The sequence below is a fragment of the Ornithorhynchus anatinus genome, chromosome 7 (genome assembly GCF_004115215.2).
Source record: "Ornithorhynchus anatinus isolate Pmale09 chromosome 7, mOrnAna1.pri.v4, whole genome shotgun sequence".
Lineage (NCBI taxonomy): Eukaryota > Metazoa > Chordata > Mammalia > Monotremata > Ornithorhynchidae > Ornithorhynchus > Ornithorhynchus anatinus.
In genome coordinates, this window is record NC_041734.1 from 44,168,165 (window position 1) to 44,183,804 (window position 15,640).

Here is a 15,640-nt window from a genome sequence, read left to right on the forward strand (position 1 = left end):
AGGCCTGTTCTGGGAGTTCTCCCAGTCCTAAATCCTACAACTGTCACTTTGAATCTTCCACATTGCCTTAATCACTTGGGTACTCACAGTCACCCCAGAAGCAGCAAGCCTGGGTGAGCTCGTCTTCTAGACTGTGAGCTCGTGTGGGCAGGGATTGCCTTTCTTTATTGCTGTTTATTTTCCCAATTGCTTAGTACGGTGCTCTGTACACAGTAAGTGCTCAATAAATATGATTGAATGAATAAATGGAAAGAGCATAGGCCTGAGAGTCAGGGTTCCTAGGTTCTAACCCTGGCTTTCTACAAGTGGCTTTCTACCACTTGTCTGCTATGTGACTTTGGGCAAGTCACATAGCTTCTTAGTGCCTCAGTTTCCTCATGTGTAAAATGAGGATTAAATACCTTTTCTTCTCCCCTCTTAGATAGTGAGTCCCATATAGGACAGAGACTGTGCGTGACCTGATTGTCTTGCATCAGCCCTTCTGCTTGGTACATAGCAAGCATTTAACAAAACCACAATTACCATTACTATTTCCCCACCATAGCACTTACATATTTTTATGTTCCACTACCTTGCCCTACCAGTAATCTTTGTATTTCTCTCTCTCTGTTTAGGCTGTAAGCTCCTTGAAACCAGGGATCATGATTACTAACTCTATTGTATTCTCCCAAGCATTTTGCACATTGTTCTGCACACAGTAGGTGTTCCAGTTTTACTATTTATTGATTAGTTGGTGGTTAATGGATTTTCTAAGCATTAACTCCATCAATTGCTTCTAATCAAGCCTTGCTCTCTGCCACCTAGTCACTCTTATTGACTTATCTATTTGTTATTGGTTTATTTATCCCCCTATAATTATTACTTGTCTATTATGTCCTTTTAGCTATTTTATAGTCATCACTTTGTATCTTCTTATTTCTTCCTCTTGGCCAGGGATGATGCACTACTCTTTTTCTGTAATTTCCTCAAGTACCTAGTGCTGTGCTCTGCACACAGTAGTTGCTCAGTAGTTATGCTGATCTCAGTAGCTCCACCTTCTAGACTCTAAGCCCCTTGTGGAGAGGGAATGTGTCCATTTATTGTTGTATTGTACTCTCTCAAGAGCTTAGTACAGTACTCTGAACACAGTAAGTGCTCAATAGATATGATTGAATGAATTGAGACTTCACCATCTCTAACAGAAATACAGTTACTCTGGGGGGGAAGTGAAGCAAGGGTCTGAGGCCTGCTAGCAGCACCTCACTGCCAAGTGCAAAGGAACCTGAAAGGACTGTCACTAAATTCCGGCAGCTAAAGTGCAATTTATGGCTGCTCTGTCAGACTCAAGGATAAAGAGAAGAGATCCCTCTCTCTTGGAGACACTTCTTACTCAGTCCACAGGTAATTCCTGGAAGAATTTGGATAGTTTCCTGATCTGTAAGCTGATTGTGGGCAGGGAATGTGACTATTGTTTGTAGTCTGGCAAGGAAGGAAGTGTTCACAGTTAGTCTAAAACTGAGAAAGACCCAAGAACTGTGTAACATCGGGGGTGAGGCACCAGAGTGACATCTGGGGTGACACCGTCCTATGAGCTCTGGTTCTGTGAAATAAATCCCTTTGCACAGGGGACCCCACCAGCTCCAGATGTCCAATATGCATCAGCTTTCATTAGTAGTAGTAATAATTACTATGACATTCATTAAGAGTTTAGTACAGTGCTCTGCAAATAATAAGCAGACTAAATAAGAATGAATGAATGAGTCAGGAGAGCTGGGGGCTTCTAGTCCTGGCTCTGACATTTGCCTGCCGTATGTACTCGAGAAAGTCACTTAACTCCTCTATGCCTTATTTTCCTCACCTGTAAAATGGGAATTCATGAAACAATAATATTTGTTCTTCCTCTCCCTTAGACTGTGAGACCATAAGCTCCATATGTGGGACAGAGACTCTGTATGGTTTCTTTGTGTACATACCTCAGTGCCTATTATGATGCCTATCACTTAGTAAATGCTTAATGAACATGATAGTAATTATTACTACTACTAATGAAAGCTGATGCATGTTGAACATCTGGAGCTGGTAGGGTCCCCTGTGCAGAGGGATTTATTTCACAGAGCGGGAGCTCATAGAATGGTGTCACCCCAGATGTCACTCAGGTGCCTCACCCCTGATGTCACACAGTTCTTGGGTCATTCTCAGTTTTAAACTCACTGTGAACACTTCCTTACCAGGCTGCAAATCAGCAGACTGATCAAAGGTCTTTTCCTGCATAATTGCTCCTCCTGGTGGAGACTGCATCTTGCCTCAGCAGGCCTGCAAGCTAACTTCGTGGGAGTAAGAGGTTTTAGGAATTCAATACCACTCTTTATCTCCCCAGCTCCTCTAATGTACCTGTAGCCCCAGGATAGAGTCCAGTACAGCCTGTTGAGGATTCTACAATGGGAAGGAAGTTGAGGAAATTCTAAGCCTTCCTCTGCCACTGAATCACTTTGGGTTCTTGGAAACATTATCTTCATTCTATGGATATTTTTCTCTTCAGAAAAAGAGCCAAATCCTTATCTCTTGCTAACATGCCTCATAACAGTCAGGAAAATAAAATTCATTTTCCCAATTTTACAGGAGGTAGTTGGGGTTCAAAAAAGACCTGAGGCTTGATCCAAAATCAGATTATTGACTCTTCCTTAGAGGGTGTTGGAGTGACATCTTCAGGAGAACTCTTGTTTTATTTACTTTTTTTCATTTTTCCTGAGAATGGTTCCTATTCAGGCTAGGTGGGACAATGTGGAGGAGTGCAGGGAAGAGGGACTCTAGCAAGAGAGAGAAGGCAGCTTCTGGGTGGGTTACCTTTTTAAGAATCGGAGAGACCAACTGGAGGCTGATGGGAATCCAATTTGGAGAAAGCGGCCTCCTAAGCTAGAAAGGAGGTAAACCAGCCAGGGTCCTAATCCCCAACCCCCTCCATCTCTAGGTTGAAGTGTGAGGTGCAATGGCAGCAAGAGACCGTCGCAATTTTCGGAATGTAGGGAAAGTTGTGGCGGCTGGGGCTGTTAGATTCTGAGCCACCAGGAGCTGAAAAACACAGGGTCTTATCTCACTGTATTTATCTTTGTCTCTTATAATGTTTTTGCGTTTCCAGGGTTGCATCTTTCCTTATGGATCCATGTCCATTCCTTCTCCTCTCTCTTATGCTTAGATTGGGAGCCAAAGTCCGTGAATAATTTTCACCTGGACATCAATCAATCAATCATACTTTATGAATGTTTACTGTGTGCATGTACTTAGTATAGGGCTCTGCACTCAGTGAGTGCATAATAAATAACATTAATACTACTTCCACTAACCAAATGTGAAGAGGTTTTCAGAGTGACCTTTGATTTTTGAAGCAATATGTTTGCCATTTCTTTGAACTTCTTTTGCCCAGACTGGTGCTTGTCAGAAATGAGAAATTTGGTTGCACTTAATCTGGATTCCTACTTCCCCATCCAACTTGTCTTGTGGCTAAACTGAGCCTCCACATCTCCAGTTGCTACAAGAGGCCATTTGTATACCACTACTTACCCTATCCTCCAAACCTCATCTCTTGACCATTAGTCCACCTTGGAATCGGGAAACCCACGGTCAAGTTTATGGATCAGCTGATGGGAGGATCAATTTTTGTTGAAAGGAGAATAATAATGATAAAGTTGTGGTAGTTAAGCACTTACAATGTGCCAAGCCCCATAATAAACACTGGGATGGATACATGATAATCAGTTCTCTCATGGGGCTCATAGCTAAGTAGGAGGGAGAACAGGTATTGAATCCCCATTTTGCCGATGAGGTAAATGAGGCACAGATTAGTTAAATGACTTATCCAAGATCACCCAGAAGGTGCCTGGCAAAGCGGAATTAACACCCAGGTCCTCTGACTCCCAAACCTATGCTCTTTCCACTGGACCACACTGCTTCTCGGGAGTAAGTGCTCAATAAATACTATTGAATGAATGAATGAGAAATGATGCTTGCTTTTATCTCAGCCCTTCTCTTCCCAGGATCCTTGTTATTTCCCAGACACTATCTCCTCATCATCACTGTCTCCTTGAGGAATCATAAATATCATTTTTACCACTCCAAAATTATGACAACTAGGCCAAAGAGATTATGAGAGTGCCTGGCTTGTCCAAGGAAGCCCAGAAAGTGAGTGACCTTGCTGCTTCCCTTAAAATCCAATTGGGCTCCCCCAAATAAATTCAGTGTACAACACAGCCAAGGTTAATGAGAAGCAGTTGGCTACAGATGGCTGTTGAGGGTACATAACTTAGACCTTGGTCTCCTGGCCCACCTTACTCTGAATCTGAGACACTGGCTGATTTTAGCCTTGACTCTGGCTTCTTCCTTGGCAGATCCCCTTCTAAGCAGTGACCTTCTATCCCATCTGCTGGCTTTCTGGACACAAACTTGACCATTCTCCTCCCTGTCTGCCGCACCTCCACCACTACCGAATCATTCCTCAGAGGAGCAGCCCAGTTTGGCCAGCTGAGATTTTGCCTCAGGACCGGGTCAGCTCCAACCCAGTGGCAGGTGGTTAATTCTCAGCCTTGTTATGTTAAGCAGAAAATGAAGAACCAGGGGGTACAGTCGTGGAATAATGTTGGTATTTGTTAATAATAATGTTGGTGGTAGTTAAGTGATTTCTACGTGCAGAGCACTGTTCTAAGCGCTGGGGTAGATACAGGGTAACCAGGTTGTCCCACAAGAGGCTCACAGTCTTCATCCCCATTTTACAGATGAGGGAATTGAGGCACAGAGAAGTGAAGTGACTTGCCCACAGTCACACAGCTGACAAGTGGCAGATCCGGAATTCGAACCCATGACCTCTGACTCCCAAGCCCGTGCTCTTTCCACTGAGCCAAGCTGCTTCCCAAGGTGTAACCTCCAGGCTACATTGTAATTCAGAAGCAGGGGTTGGAAGGGGGAGGACAAGTCTCTTTGTCTTCATTTCCAGAGCAGACAATCCCAGTTGAGACATGGAAATCACCGGCCACAGCATCTCTCAGAGATTTATTTCTGGGTCATCCATCATTCCGGGATCTATCCAGCATCTGCCCAGAGCCTATGAGGAAGTTCCAGTCAAAGATGCCTAGAGGTCTCATGGAGGATTGGGAAAAGCTGGAGATTAATCTATCAATGGTACTTATTGATCAACTACTGTATGCAAAGTCCTGTACAGACAAATGGTCATTGTCCATGCCTTCACCAGATCAAGGCAGCCCAGATTTATCCTAGTGAAGCCAGTAGCCTGATCCATGGTTGTTTCAACTGTCTGAATTTTCAGGCACCAGGGATGATCCTTCAGCTTTCCTAAATAAATAGAGTTTGGGGCCAGGAACAAAGCTCAGGCAATCAGTTAAGGGTACTTATTGAGCACTTACTGCATGCAGAGCACTATACTAAGCAATGGGAAGAGTGCGATACAACAGAATTGGTAAATATGTTCCCTGCCCTCAAAAGGTTGCATGTGTTGGTGATTTGTGGTGGCGCTCTCTCTCTTTCTCTCTCTCTCTCTCACTCTCTCACTCTCTCTTTCTTTCTCTCAAAGCTTCCCTTGCTGCCAGCAGCTCAACGAACTGTGCCAGTCTGAAAACGGCTGTCAAATATCAATCAGATGTCAAAACAACCCAAAATGCACCAATGGCTGTCAAAGGCTTGTCTCGGTCCAATTGCTTTCAGTAAGTGCAGCCTGAGGCCATGAGGTCTGGCGACAAGAGCTGGGGGCCAGGAAGCCGGAAGGCCTGGGCACTCTTCCCAGCTGCTGACACTGACTCACTTGGCGACCTTGAGCCAACCATTACCTTGGCCAGCACTGCTGTAAAATGGGGACTGGGAAAGCTCTCTAGTCTATCTCATAGAGGTGACGAAGAAAGAGACAAATGAAGTCCATTAACGGAGCACTAGAGAATGTACTTGATGACATTCAGTATTATTAGCCATTTCACTTTAATTCTGTTCCATTTGCTGAAGGGCACATCCCCATTTGCATCCCCCTTCCTTTGAGGAACAAAGCAGATGCAGTCAAGGCCCAGGGCAGTGTCCCGATAGTTCGCCAATCCAGCGCACAGCAGGGGGCACCTGCCTCTCTTCCAGAAGAAGCTTTTGAAAAGGTATTTCAGCTAAACTGTTGTATTTGTGTCTGTGATCAGCTTTCCGTAGCCAAAGTCCAAGTTTTTCCCTTGGTTCTGAAGTGTATCCCATATCCATGTCTCATTCTATACTGAGTGAGCCTGTCTCTCCTTCCCCTGTTTTTGGTGCAAGAATGAGTTCTGGGAAGCAGGAGGCCTGGGTTCTAGTCCTGGTTGTGCCTGTAGTTAATGTGGGCGAAGACTGCTGTGAACTTCACAATTATAATGATGGTATTTAAGTGCTTACCCTGTGTCAAGCACTGTTCTAAGCATTGGGTAGATTTGAGCTAATTAGGTTGGATAGAGTCCCTGTCCCACTGTCTTCATCCCCCTTTTACAGATGAGGGAACTGAGGCACAGAGAAGTTAAGTGATTTGCCCAAGGTCACCCAGTAGACAAATAGTGGAACCGGGTTTAGAACCCAGGTCCTTCTGACTCCCAGGCCTAACCATTAGGCCACGCTGCCTCCTCAGTGTACTGCCCCCCTGCTCGACTACTCTCTCGTTGCCCTCTGAGCCCCAGCGGGAGCAAGGCTGGCAGGGATGAGAGGCAGCAACTGATGCTGGGGAAACCACTGGCCCACTAAATTCAATTCTTCCGTGCATGTTCTCTGTCTGGAAGGGTCAAGTCTGAGACTCATCAGTCATTTCTGAAGGGAGAGGCACCTTCCAACCTTGAACAGAATTTCAATCAATGGTATTTACTGAGTGCTTACTATTTGCAGAGCACTGTACTAAGCACTTGGGAGAGTACAATATTGCAGAATTAGCAGACACAGTACCTGTCCACTGAGTTTCCAAAATGTCCCATGAGTTTCACGTTATTTCTGGAATGTTCGGTTAGAAAACAAATGAAATACATTGTAGCCAACTCAATGTATTGCATTTATTTTATTTTACGCAGTTAGAGTCCTTGAAACGCAGTACAGTATATACATTTATATCAAAATATGCAAATTGGTAGCCTACTTTGGATTCAAATATCCTGAGGCCTTTAAAATAGGAGTAGAGTTCATTTTTAGATTTCATTATTTCAGAAGCCCTGGAAATTTAGACGTGTTAAACTTGTGTTACCCTTACATAGCAATAGAAGGTAACAATTTACGAGACGATTAAACTATGACTTTTAGCTTGAGCTATTTTAGTCTGCTGCGTATCTGGCTCTAGTGAATGACTGTCACCAGACAATATTGGGAAGGTGCTGTGCTTTTTTTTGGCAAAGAATTCATTTGAGTTGGCTGAGTATTCCTGAGATGTCCTGAAAGGGCCTCTGGGTATGGAAGGGAATATTCTGGAGGAATCAATTTTGGGTTGTCCTGTGAGTATGACAACCAAGGAAGTTTACTTGCAAAAGCAATTGCTACTGTCCTCAAGGTAGCTAATATGCTACCCTCTTTTCCTCCTCTTCCTCCTCATGCCCCTCATCCAGTTCTGGACTTGGAGGATTGGGGGAGATGGGGAGAGAAAATGGGAAAAAGGAAAATGTCAGGTATTGTACTAAGCTCTTGGGACAGTAAAATATAACAGACACATTCCCTACCCATAACCAGTTACAATTCTCTCATGGGCCAGGAACATATCTACCAACTCTGTTATATTGTACCCTCCCAAGTGCTTAGTATGGTGTTCTGCACACACAAAATACTCGCTGTATGATCTATTGATTAACTGCCCAGAAGTGTGATTTCTGTGTCTCTGTATCTCCCTTTTAAATGAGAAGGTAACTTTTCCCTTACTAACCATCTCCACGAGGCAGAGGGGACATGTGACTTTTTGGAAGCTCTCAAACCAGCACTTAGCCCTGTGTACAGAATGTAGCTTGGCATTTATATATTTAATGTTTGTCTTTGTAACCTTAAAGTCCTGCTTTGGAGGTGTGGTCTCCCAGGTAGGAGGTCAGGGAGCCTGCTTTTTTAGTTTGCTTTTAACAGCTTGTAGCACAGTAGCTAGCAATAACCGAGGCCCAAGGAAAGGGAAGTCAAATATCCAAATGAACCGGTAGCATTTTTCCATGCCTTTTAAAGGTTAAGGCAGCTTTATCTAGGGAGAAAGTCAGAGCTGTGGCTGCGGGTCCCAGATCAACACCCACCTCGCCCACGCGTGCTTGAACATGCCACGCTGATTTTTCCTAGCGCTCAGCTTCTTCCCTTGCACCAACCGTGGAAATATTAATAATCCCTGCTCCTCACCTCCCTCCCAGAAAGACTAGGAGAGCGAAGCAGACAGAAGCTGTAGAGTGCTAAAAAAGAGCTTGAAATGATTGGTAGTCCCAGGCCCTCCTAATAAAAAGGGGACTACTGTAACCTAAGGCGAGAATTTGTTCCCTGGGAAGGTTAGAAGCAAGCGTCATATTACGGCAAACGCGAGAGTACCACCAGGACCCAGCAAGGAAAGACCGTGGAGCTGGTTTACATGACTTTTCATCATTTTATTCTCATATTTGTACAGCTATATTTTACAATGCAGTAATGCAGTTTAGACACAGCCCAAACCCTGTCTCCGGAGTATTTAGAACACAAGCATGACGCAGCATGTAATAAGACAAACATTCCCAAATAGAGTTTAGTTAGTGACAACTTTGAGTCGATGGGTCTGCCTGCACCTCATAAAGGAATTGGGCTCATATAGTCCATACATTGAAAACTTCCATGGAAAAAGGCACCGTGAGTACACATTGTACGTATATATATATACAAACTGAAAACTAGAACAAAATTACACATTTCTTCCTTCTGCGGCTGTTTTTGTGTTTTCTTTTAATACACACTTTGTAAATTGTAAACCTTCACTTGCAAAAAAATACAAATACACTGATGCGTTTTAGACAAAATATTTTCTTACTTATACAGATGCAATACTTTAAAATATTTTGTAAGTGCTCTATCTCAATAAAGATTCTCAGATCCGTGTCTGCCTGCAGATACAAAATCGAGCCTTTAATGCATTTTTATATTTTTTAATATATCTTTTTAAGGTTTATATATATATTTATTTATATATATATTTATATATATTTACAACTCTGCCATATATTCCTTCACCTTTGGTTAAAAAATTAAAGCCCTCTCTTTTATAGCATACTGAATTCTCTTTTAAAAGAATGCACATTTACATACAAAAGAAACATCTGTTCCCACAAAACATATACATTCCTCATTTTTCAGAACGAGTGAAGTCATATTCCAAAGCTTATACACACTCCACCACGCCGCCATGTAAAATGACTTTTTCTGCTGACAATATTTTACACAGAGGAGACTGATCATTTCTTTTATGTCACTAGGGAAATTTTCCTTTTCCCCCACCTACGATCTGCACTAATGGATGAAAGAGGCACTACATCATGGGATGAACATTTTTAAAGTGTTACAGTATCCTTTGGATAGCTTCCGGGGCGGGGGTGGGGAGGCAGGAGGCGAGCGCTGCGGGTGAGCTTCAGCAAGCCTTGGGGAGCTCTGAGGGCAACTCAGCCGAGGAGACACGGTATTGGACCTTGGTATTGGTGATGGCTCCGTGCTTCTGCCGCAGGTGAAGCCGTAACTGGCTCTTGTGGCGGAAGTGCAAGTTACACTTCTCACACTGGAAGGAACAGAGAGAGAGAGATCAGCGTTGTCATCAGCATCTATGGTATTTATTGAGCGCTTACTGTGTGCAGAGCACTGTACTGAGTGCTTGAAAGAGTACAAAGCAATGCAAGGTTAGTGTCAGCATCGAGGGAGCCGGAGGCCGTTTCTGAAAGCGGTCGAGCATGTGTGTAAGCTCGGTTGCCCAAGGGTATCGGTGATTTCCTATTACCATGCTGGGAGGTGGATGCTCGCTTTTTTTCCCCTCTGTGAAATGAGCTAAGACCATTACCAAGAGATGAACCAATGTGTAGCAAAGGGCAATTGGATTTGGAAGGTGGGGTTCCTCCTCAGAACAAAACAAAGGGAGGTAAAAGATGGGAATATAAACTCTTTAAGGGCAGGGACTGCATCTACCAACTGTTCCATACTTTTCCAATCAGTGGTATCTATTGAGTACTTATCGTTTGACAAGCATTGTACTAACTGCTTGGGAGAGTATAACAGAATTGATAAATGTGATTCCTGTCTTCACAGAACTTAGTCCAATGGAGGAGCTCACAAGTGCTTGAAGAGACTGAGAGGAAGAGGTATCAGCAGGTTTCAAGTCCATCTGGAGAGACCTGTTCACTGGTAGGCTAGTACCTCATTTGGGATGCCCATCAGAGAGCGGGTGGTTCTTTCTCCTCCACTTTTTTCTGGGGTTTATTTTTGATGGAAAACTGATGCAAAAACTAGTAGTTGGAGAAGGAGATGCTAGGAGAGTCAGAATCCTACTCTCCCAAGCCCTGACTGATTCACTAAGATAGGGTAGATGGTAGAAGGGAGAAATAATCAAAGCTAAGTAAAAACCGCACTGAAGTAATAGGTTGTGAAACACAGCTATGTGACACCATGCTCAATTCCCTCCATCCACACTTAGTGGAGAGAGAAGCAGCATGGCTTAATGGAAAAACCATGGGCCTGGGAGTCAGAGGACCTGGGTTATAATACCGGCTCTGCCACTGGTGGGCTGTTAACCTTGGGCAAGTCATTTAACTTATGTTGGTATTTGTAAAGTGCTTACTATGTGCCGAGCACTGTTCTAAGCGCTGGGGTAGATACAGGGTAATCAGGTTGTCCCATGTGAGGCTCACAGGTAATCCCCTTTTTACAGATGAGGTAACTGAGGCACAGAGAAGTTAAGTGACTTGCCCACAGTCACACAGCTGACAAGTGGCAGAGCCGGGACTCAAACTCATGACCTCTGACTCCCAAGCCTGTGCTCTTTCCACTGAGCCACGCTGCTTCTCTTAACTTCCCTGTGCTTCAGTTCCCTCAACTACAAAATGGGGATTCAATACTAGTTCTCCCTTCTATTTAGAAGGGAGCCCCACTTAGAGCCCCACGTGGGCCTTGATTATCTTGCATCTACCCCAGCACTTAGTATGATGCTTATCACAGAGTAAACACTTAGCAAATACCACAGTTGTTAATATTACTATTATTACTGTGTTACAGACTGGAGGCTGGGGTGATGAAAAAGGAAACAAGCTGTGAAAACACCCTCTCACTCCTGGTGTCGTCACGTTCTCTGCCCTAGTCCGCTGGCCTATCAGTAGGTAAGTAGAAGTTGGCAATTTTAGGTCCTTGAGGACATGAGGTGCTACCGCCCGACCAGGTAAAAATGCGATGCACGTACATGGTAGGGCTTCTCTCCCGTGTGTATCCGTAAGTGGCTCTTGAGGGTCTGCAGGTGCCGAAAACGAGTGCCACAGATCTCGCAGGGATAGGGCTTCTCACCAGTGTGGATGAGCACGTGCGCACGAAGATGTGCCACCTGTTGGAGAAAGAGACCGTGTTAGAGACAGAAGGATTCTAACTAGAAGCAACGAGGCCTAGTGGATACAGCGTGGGCCTGGGAGTCAAAAGGATTAGAATTCTAATCCCAGTTCTGTCATTTGACTGCTGTGTGGCTTTGGACCAGTCACTTCAATTCTCTGTGCCTCAGTTCCCTCATCTGTAAAATGGGGAGGAAGACTGTGAGACTGATGTGAGACACAGAATGAGTCCAACCTGAGAGGCCATACCTACTCCAGTGCTTAGTATAGTGACTGGCACATAGTAAGTGCTTAACAGATGCCATTCAAATTTTTCTTTAAAAGGACTCAATGCCATCAGTTGATTGAGGACTCCTGAGTCATCAAAGCCTCCAAATTTGGAGAGTCAAACGCCCACCCCAAAAACCCACTACCCTCACCTGGACAAATCGGGCTCCACAGGTCTCGCACTTGTACGGCTTCTCTCCAGAGTGAATGCGAGTGTGAGTTTTCAGGTTGGCTGGACGGTTGAACTGGGCCCCACAGATGTTGCATCGATAGGGTTTCTCACCTGTTGCCAGAAAAGTATCAGAGAGAATATATAACTGGAATGTCCCAGTGGGAGTCTGACCTCACCCCCATTCAGTGTCTTCCCAGAGCATTGGGAGGTCACAGCAAATATGTATCTTCACTGGAAAAACTAGAGAAACTAGACACCCCAATAGGAAGACTATACGCGGTGAGCCATGGTCCCAAACCCAGTCCTAGTTGTCAAGCTAATGTTCTTCATCTCGTAGGCCCCATATTTTTTTTTCCCTTCCAGACACAGAATTTTTATTTCTGTAAAATCTTAGCCAGGCTGATGATCAGCCTGGAAATCATTCCAGTTTCTTCTTCCAGGAAACAGAAATTTTCCCTCACCTTCCCTGAGGCAGAATCCCATTTGCACACACTAGAGCTATAACCCATATACTAGACTTCTGAAAATGGTACTAAATGAGCAAGGATCATTTTCTTTCTATCAAAGAGCCTGTAAAGCCCCAGAGTACAGACTTTTGCTGGAAAAGAAAATGAAATGGTAATTTTAAAACTCTGCACGGTCCCCATCTAAGACCTAGTTCTAAGGAATCACCAAGTCCCAGAGGCAAGAGCTCCTGGCTCCTCTGTGAGATCAAGAGAACCACTGTCCTCATTTTAGATTTAGAGTGGATCATTTACAGATCTAGAGAAGGGAAGGAGCCTTCTTAGGGTTATTATGGGGGGGGGGTCTCTCATGAGGGTGATATAAAAAGGTGTCAGTGGTCCTCATCCTTCTGGTTCAACAGGAACCTGAATGAAGGAAGAGTACGGTCAGGAACTAAGGGATTTGGGAATACATCTTGCTCAACTTATGAGGAAAAAGGAAGGTCATAAGGTTTTGTATCTTCTGGATAATAAGTGAGCACAGCAGAATGCACATTTTGGAAAAGTGAAAGTTATTCATTTTAGGAATAAGAACACTCTCTGCCCCATTTCTCATAACCTTGATCCCGAGACTTCTAAATGTTGGTGTTGGATGGTGGTGGTGTCAGCGGGTTAAAAAAACTAATCCCACCACAAAACTTATCTTCTCCATTCAAGCAACTTAAAAAAAAAAAAGATGGAGAGTTGCATGTGGGAGAGAGTGACTTAGGGTTGGGGGAGGCAGCTTGGGAGTGAGGAATAATGATAGCGCTTGCCTCTTTTGTACCTTAATGGGATAAGGTGAGGATGGACAGAGATGAAGCTCATAAAGTGCCCCAAACTTCTCAGAAGAGCCCACAGTAAAAGATATTACTTTCCTTTCATCGATTCCTAACCAGCCTCTTCTAGTAAATAAAAAAAAAGACTACCCCTACATACCCCCCTGCCTTCAACTCTCCTCACCTCCTCCCATCACCTACCTAAGGGTTCCTGCTCCTTACTCAACTTAGTAGACTATAATAATAATCAATAATATTTTTAGTGCTTATTATGTGCCAAGCACTGTTCTAAACATTGGGGTAGATATGAGGTAATCAGGTTGTCCCAAGTGGGGCTCACGGTCTTCATTCCCATTTTACAGATGAGGTAACTGAGGCACAGAGAAGTGACTTGCCCGAAGTCACACAGCTGATAAATGGCAGAGATGGAATTAGAACCCACAACCTCTGATTTCCAAACCCATGCTCTTTCCACTAAGCCAGAGAAGCATCATGGCCTCATGGAAAGAGCACAGGTCTGGAAGTCAGAGGACCTGGGTTCCGATCCGGGCTCCACCACTTGTCTGTTTGTGTGAACATGGGCAAGTCACTTAACTTATGAGTGCCTCAGTTCCCTCATCTGCAAAATGGGAATTCAATGTCTATACTTCCTCCTACTTAGACTGTGAGCTCCAAGTGGGACCTGAGTATCTTGTAAGTACCCCAGCGCTTAGTACAGTACTCAAAACATAGTAAGCATTTAACAAATACCACAAATCCCCCTTTCCATGGGGAGGCCTAGGGCCAAGACCTCCTCTTCCCAAAAGCCACGTGGCCTAGTGGAAGAGCACGGGCCTGGGAGACCTGAGTTCTAAGCCTAGGCCTCTTGCCTAGTTTGCCTAGTTTGCCTCTTGCCCGCTATGTGACCTTGGAAAAGTTACTTCTCTTTGCTGCAGTTTCCTCATCTGTAAAATGGGTATTTATCTGTACTCCCTCCTACTTAGACTATGCTCCCCATGTGGAGCAGGGATTGTCTTGTATCTATCCCAGCACTTAGTACAGTGATTGGTCATATAATAAGTGCTTAACAAGTGCCACAATCCTGATTATTCCTGTGGGGAGGGAGGGATGGGGCGAGTACCTGTGTGGACCGTCTTATGGCTGGCAAGATTGCCCTTGTAGCGGAAGGAAGCTTGGCAGCGGTCACACTTGTAGGGCTTGTCGCTGTGAGTCTGCAGGGTGTGCCTCTTGAGAGAGGCCTCTTCTGAGAAGCGGCAGTCGCACTCGTTGCAAAAGAAAGCCCCATTTTCTGAAGGAGACGAAGGGAAAATGGTGAGCAACTGAGATGAATAAGCAGAACAGCACTTTTGGCAAACCCAGGTCCCAAAGAGACCTGATAGAAGCAGCGTGGCTTAGTGGAAAGAGCAAGGGCCTGGGGATCAGAGGACATAGGCTCGCCTCCACCACTTGTCTGCTGTGTGACCTTGGGCAAGTCACTGAACTCCTCTGTGCCTCAGTTACTTCATCTGTAAAATGGGGATTAAAAGTGTGAGCCCCACATGGGATAACCTGATTACCCTGTATCTACCCCAGTGTTTAAAACAGTGCTTGGCACATAGCGCTTTACAAATACCACAATTATTATTATTACTATTATTATTATTATGGGATTTATTGAGAGATTCGGTTGATCTGGGGGAGCTGGTTATGGAGGGGAAAGGAAACAATAACCTCCCTACCCGATTAGTTAGAAAACCTTAAGAGTTTTAGCCCAGATTCCTCCCCCGAAAGCCCAGAAGACTGATCTCCACCATTTAAGAATCTATTTAATTATTCAGTATCCCTCACTTCTCTGGTGCATTATCTAAGGAGCTCTTTGCCCCTTTATATGGTAGCAAGCTCTTACTAGTATCAAGCAGCAGTGGGGTAGATATAAATTTATCAGGTTGACACGTTCCCTGTCCCACATGGGGCTCACAGTCTAAATAGGAGGAGGATTTAATCCCAATTTTGCAGATGAGGTATGAGACACAAAGAAGTTAAGCGATTTGCCCAAGCTCACAGAGCAAGCAATCAGCAGAGCCGGGAAAAGAACCCAGGTCCTCTGACTCCCAGACCCGTGCTCTTTCCCCTTGGCCATGCTGCTTCTCGAGCCACTATTTCATTATTATTACTCACAAACACCCTATAGGTAGAAAACGGATAGGAATTCCCATTTATCTCATAGACAGGGAAACCGAGGTAGAGATAAGGACATAAGCTTAATCCTAGATCACCTAGTTGAGGCAGACTATAGAGCAAAAGGATCCCGGCTTCCTCTAAAGCTCAGCCCACTTCCCTCTGTGCTAGGGCTCTCAAAGTGGGTGGATAGATTTCCTAGGAGTCGTGTTGCTAATATTCCCATTATTAAGAACAGGAATTTGCTATTGTTGAACATTCTCT

At 44.5% G+C, this 15,640-nt stretch overlaps 1 protein-coding gene across 8 annotated transcripts in view; it reads right to left on the reverse strand.

The window, feature by feature from the left end:
* Nucleotides 1–8,543: 8,543 nt before the first annotated feature.
* BCL6 (BCL6 transcription repressor) overlaps nucleotides 8,544–15,640 on the reverse strand; it is a 47,021-nt gene continuing 39,924 nt past the window's right edge. For all 8 annotated transcript variants that reach the window (XM_007669043.4, XM_001512172.4, XM_007669034.3 and 5 more), the window contains exons 7-10: nucleotides 14,340–14,507; nucleotides 11,939–12,069; nucleotides 11,381–11,518; nucleotides 8,544–9,715 (exon numbers count right to left, since the gene is read on the reverse strand). In XM_007669043.4, coding sequence (XP_007667233.2) covers nucleotides 9,572–9,715; nucleotides 11,381–11,518; nucleotides 11,939–12,069; nucleotides 14,340–14,507 — 581 coding nt within the window. In that variant the 3' untranslated portion in view covers nucleotides 8,544–9,571. The remainder of the gene's footprint in view (nucleotides 9,716–11,380; nucleotides 11,519–11,938; nucleotides 12,070–14,339; nucleotides 14,508–15,640) is intronic.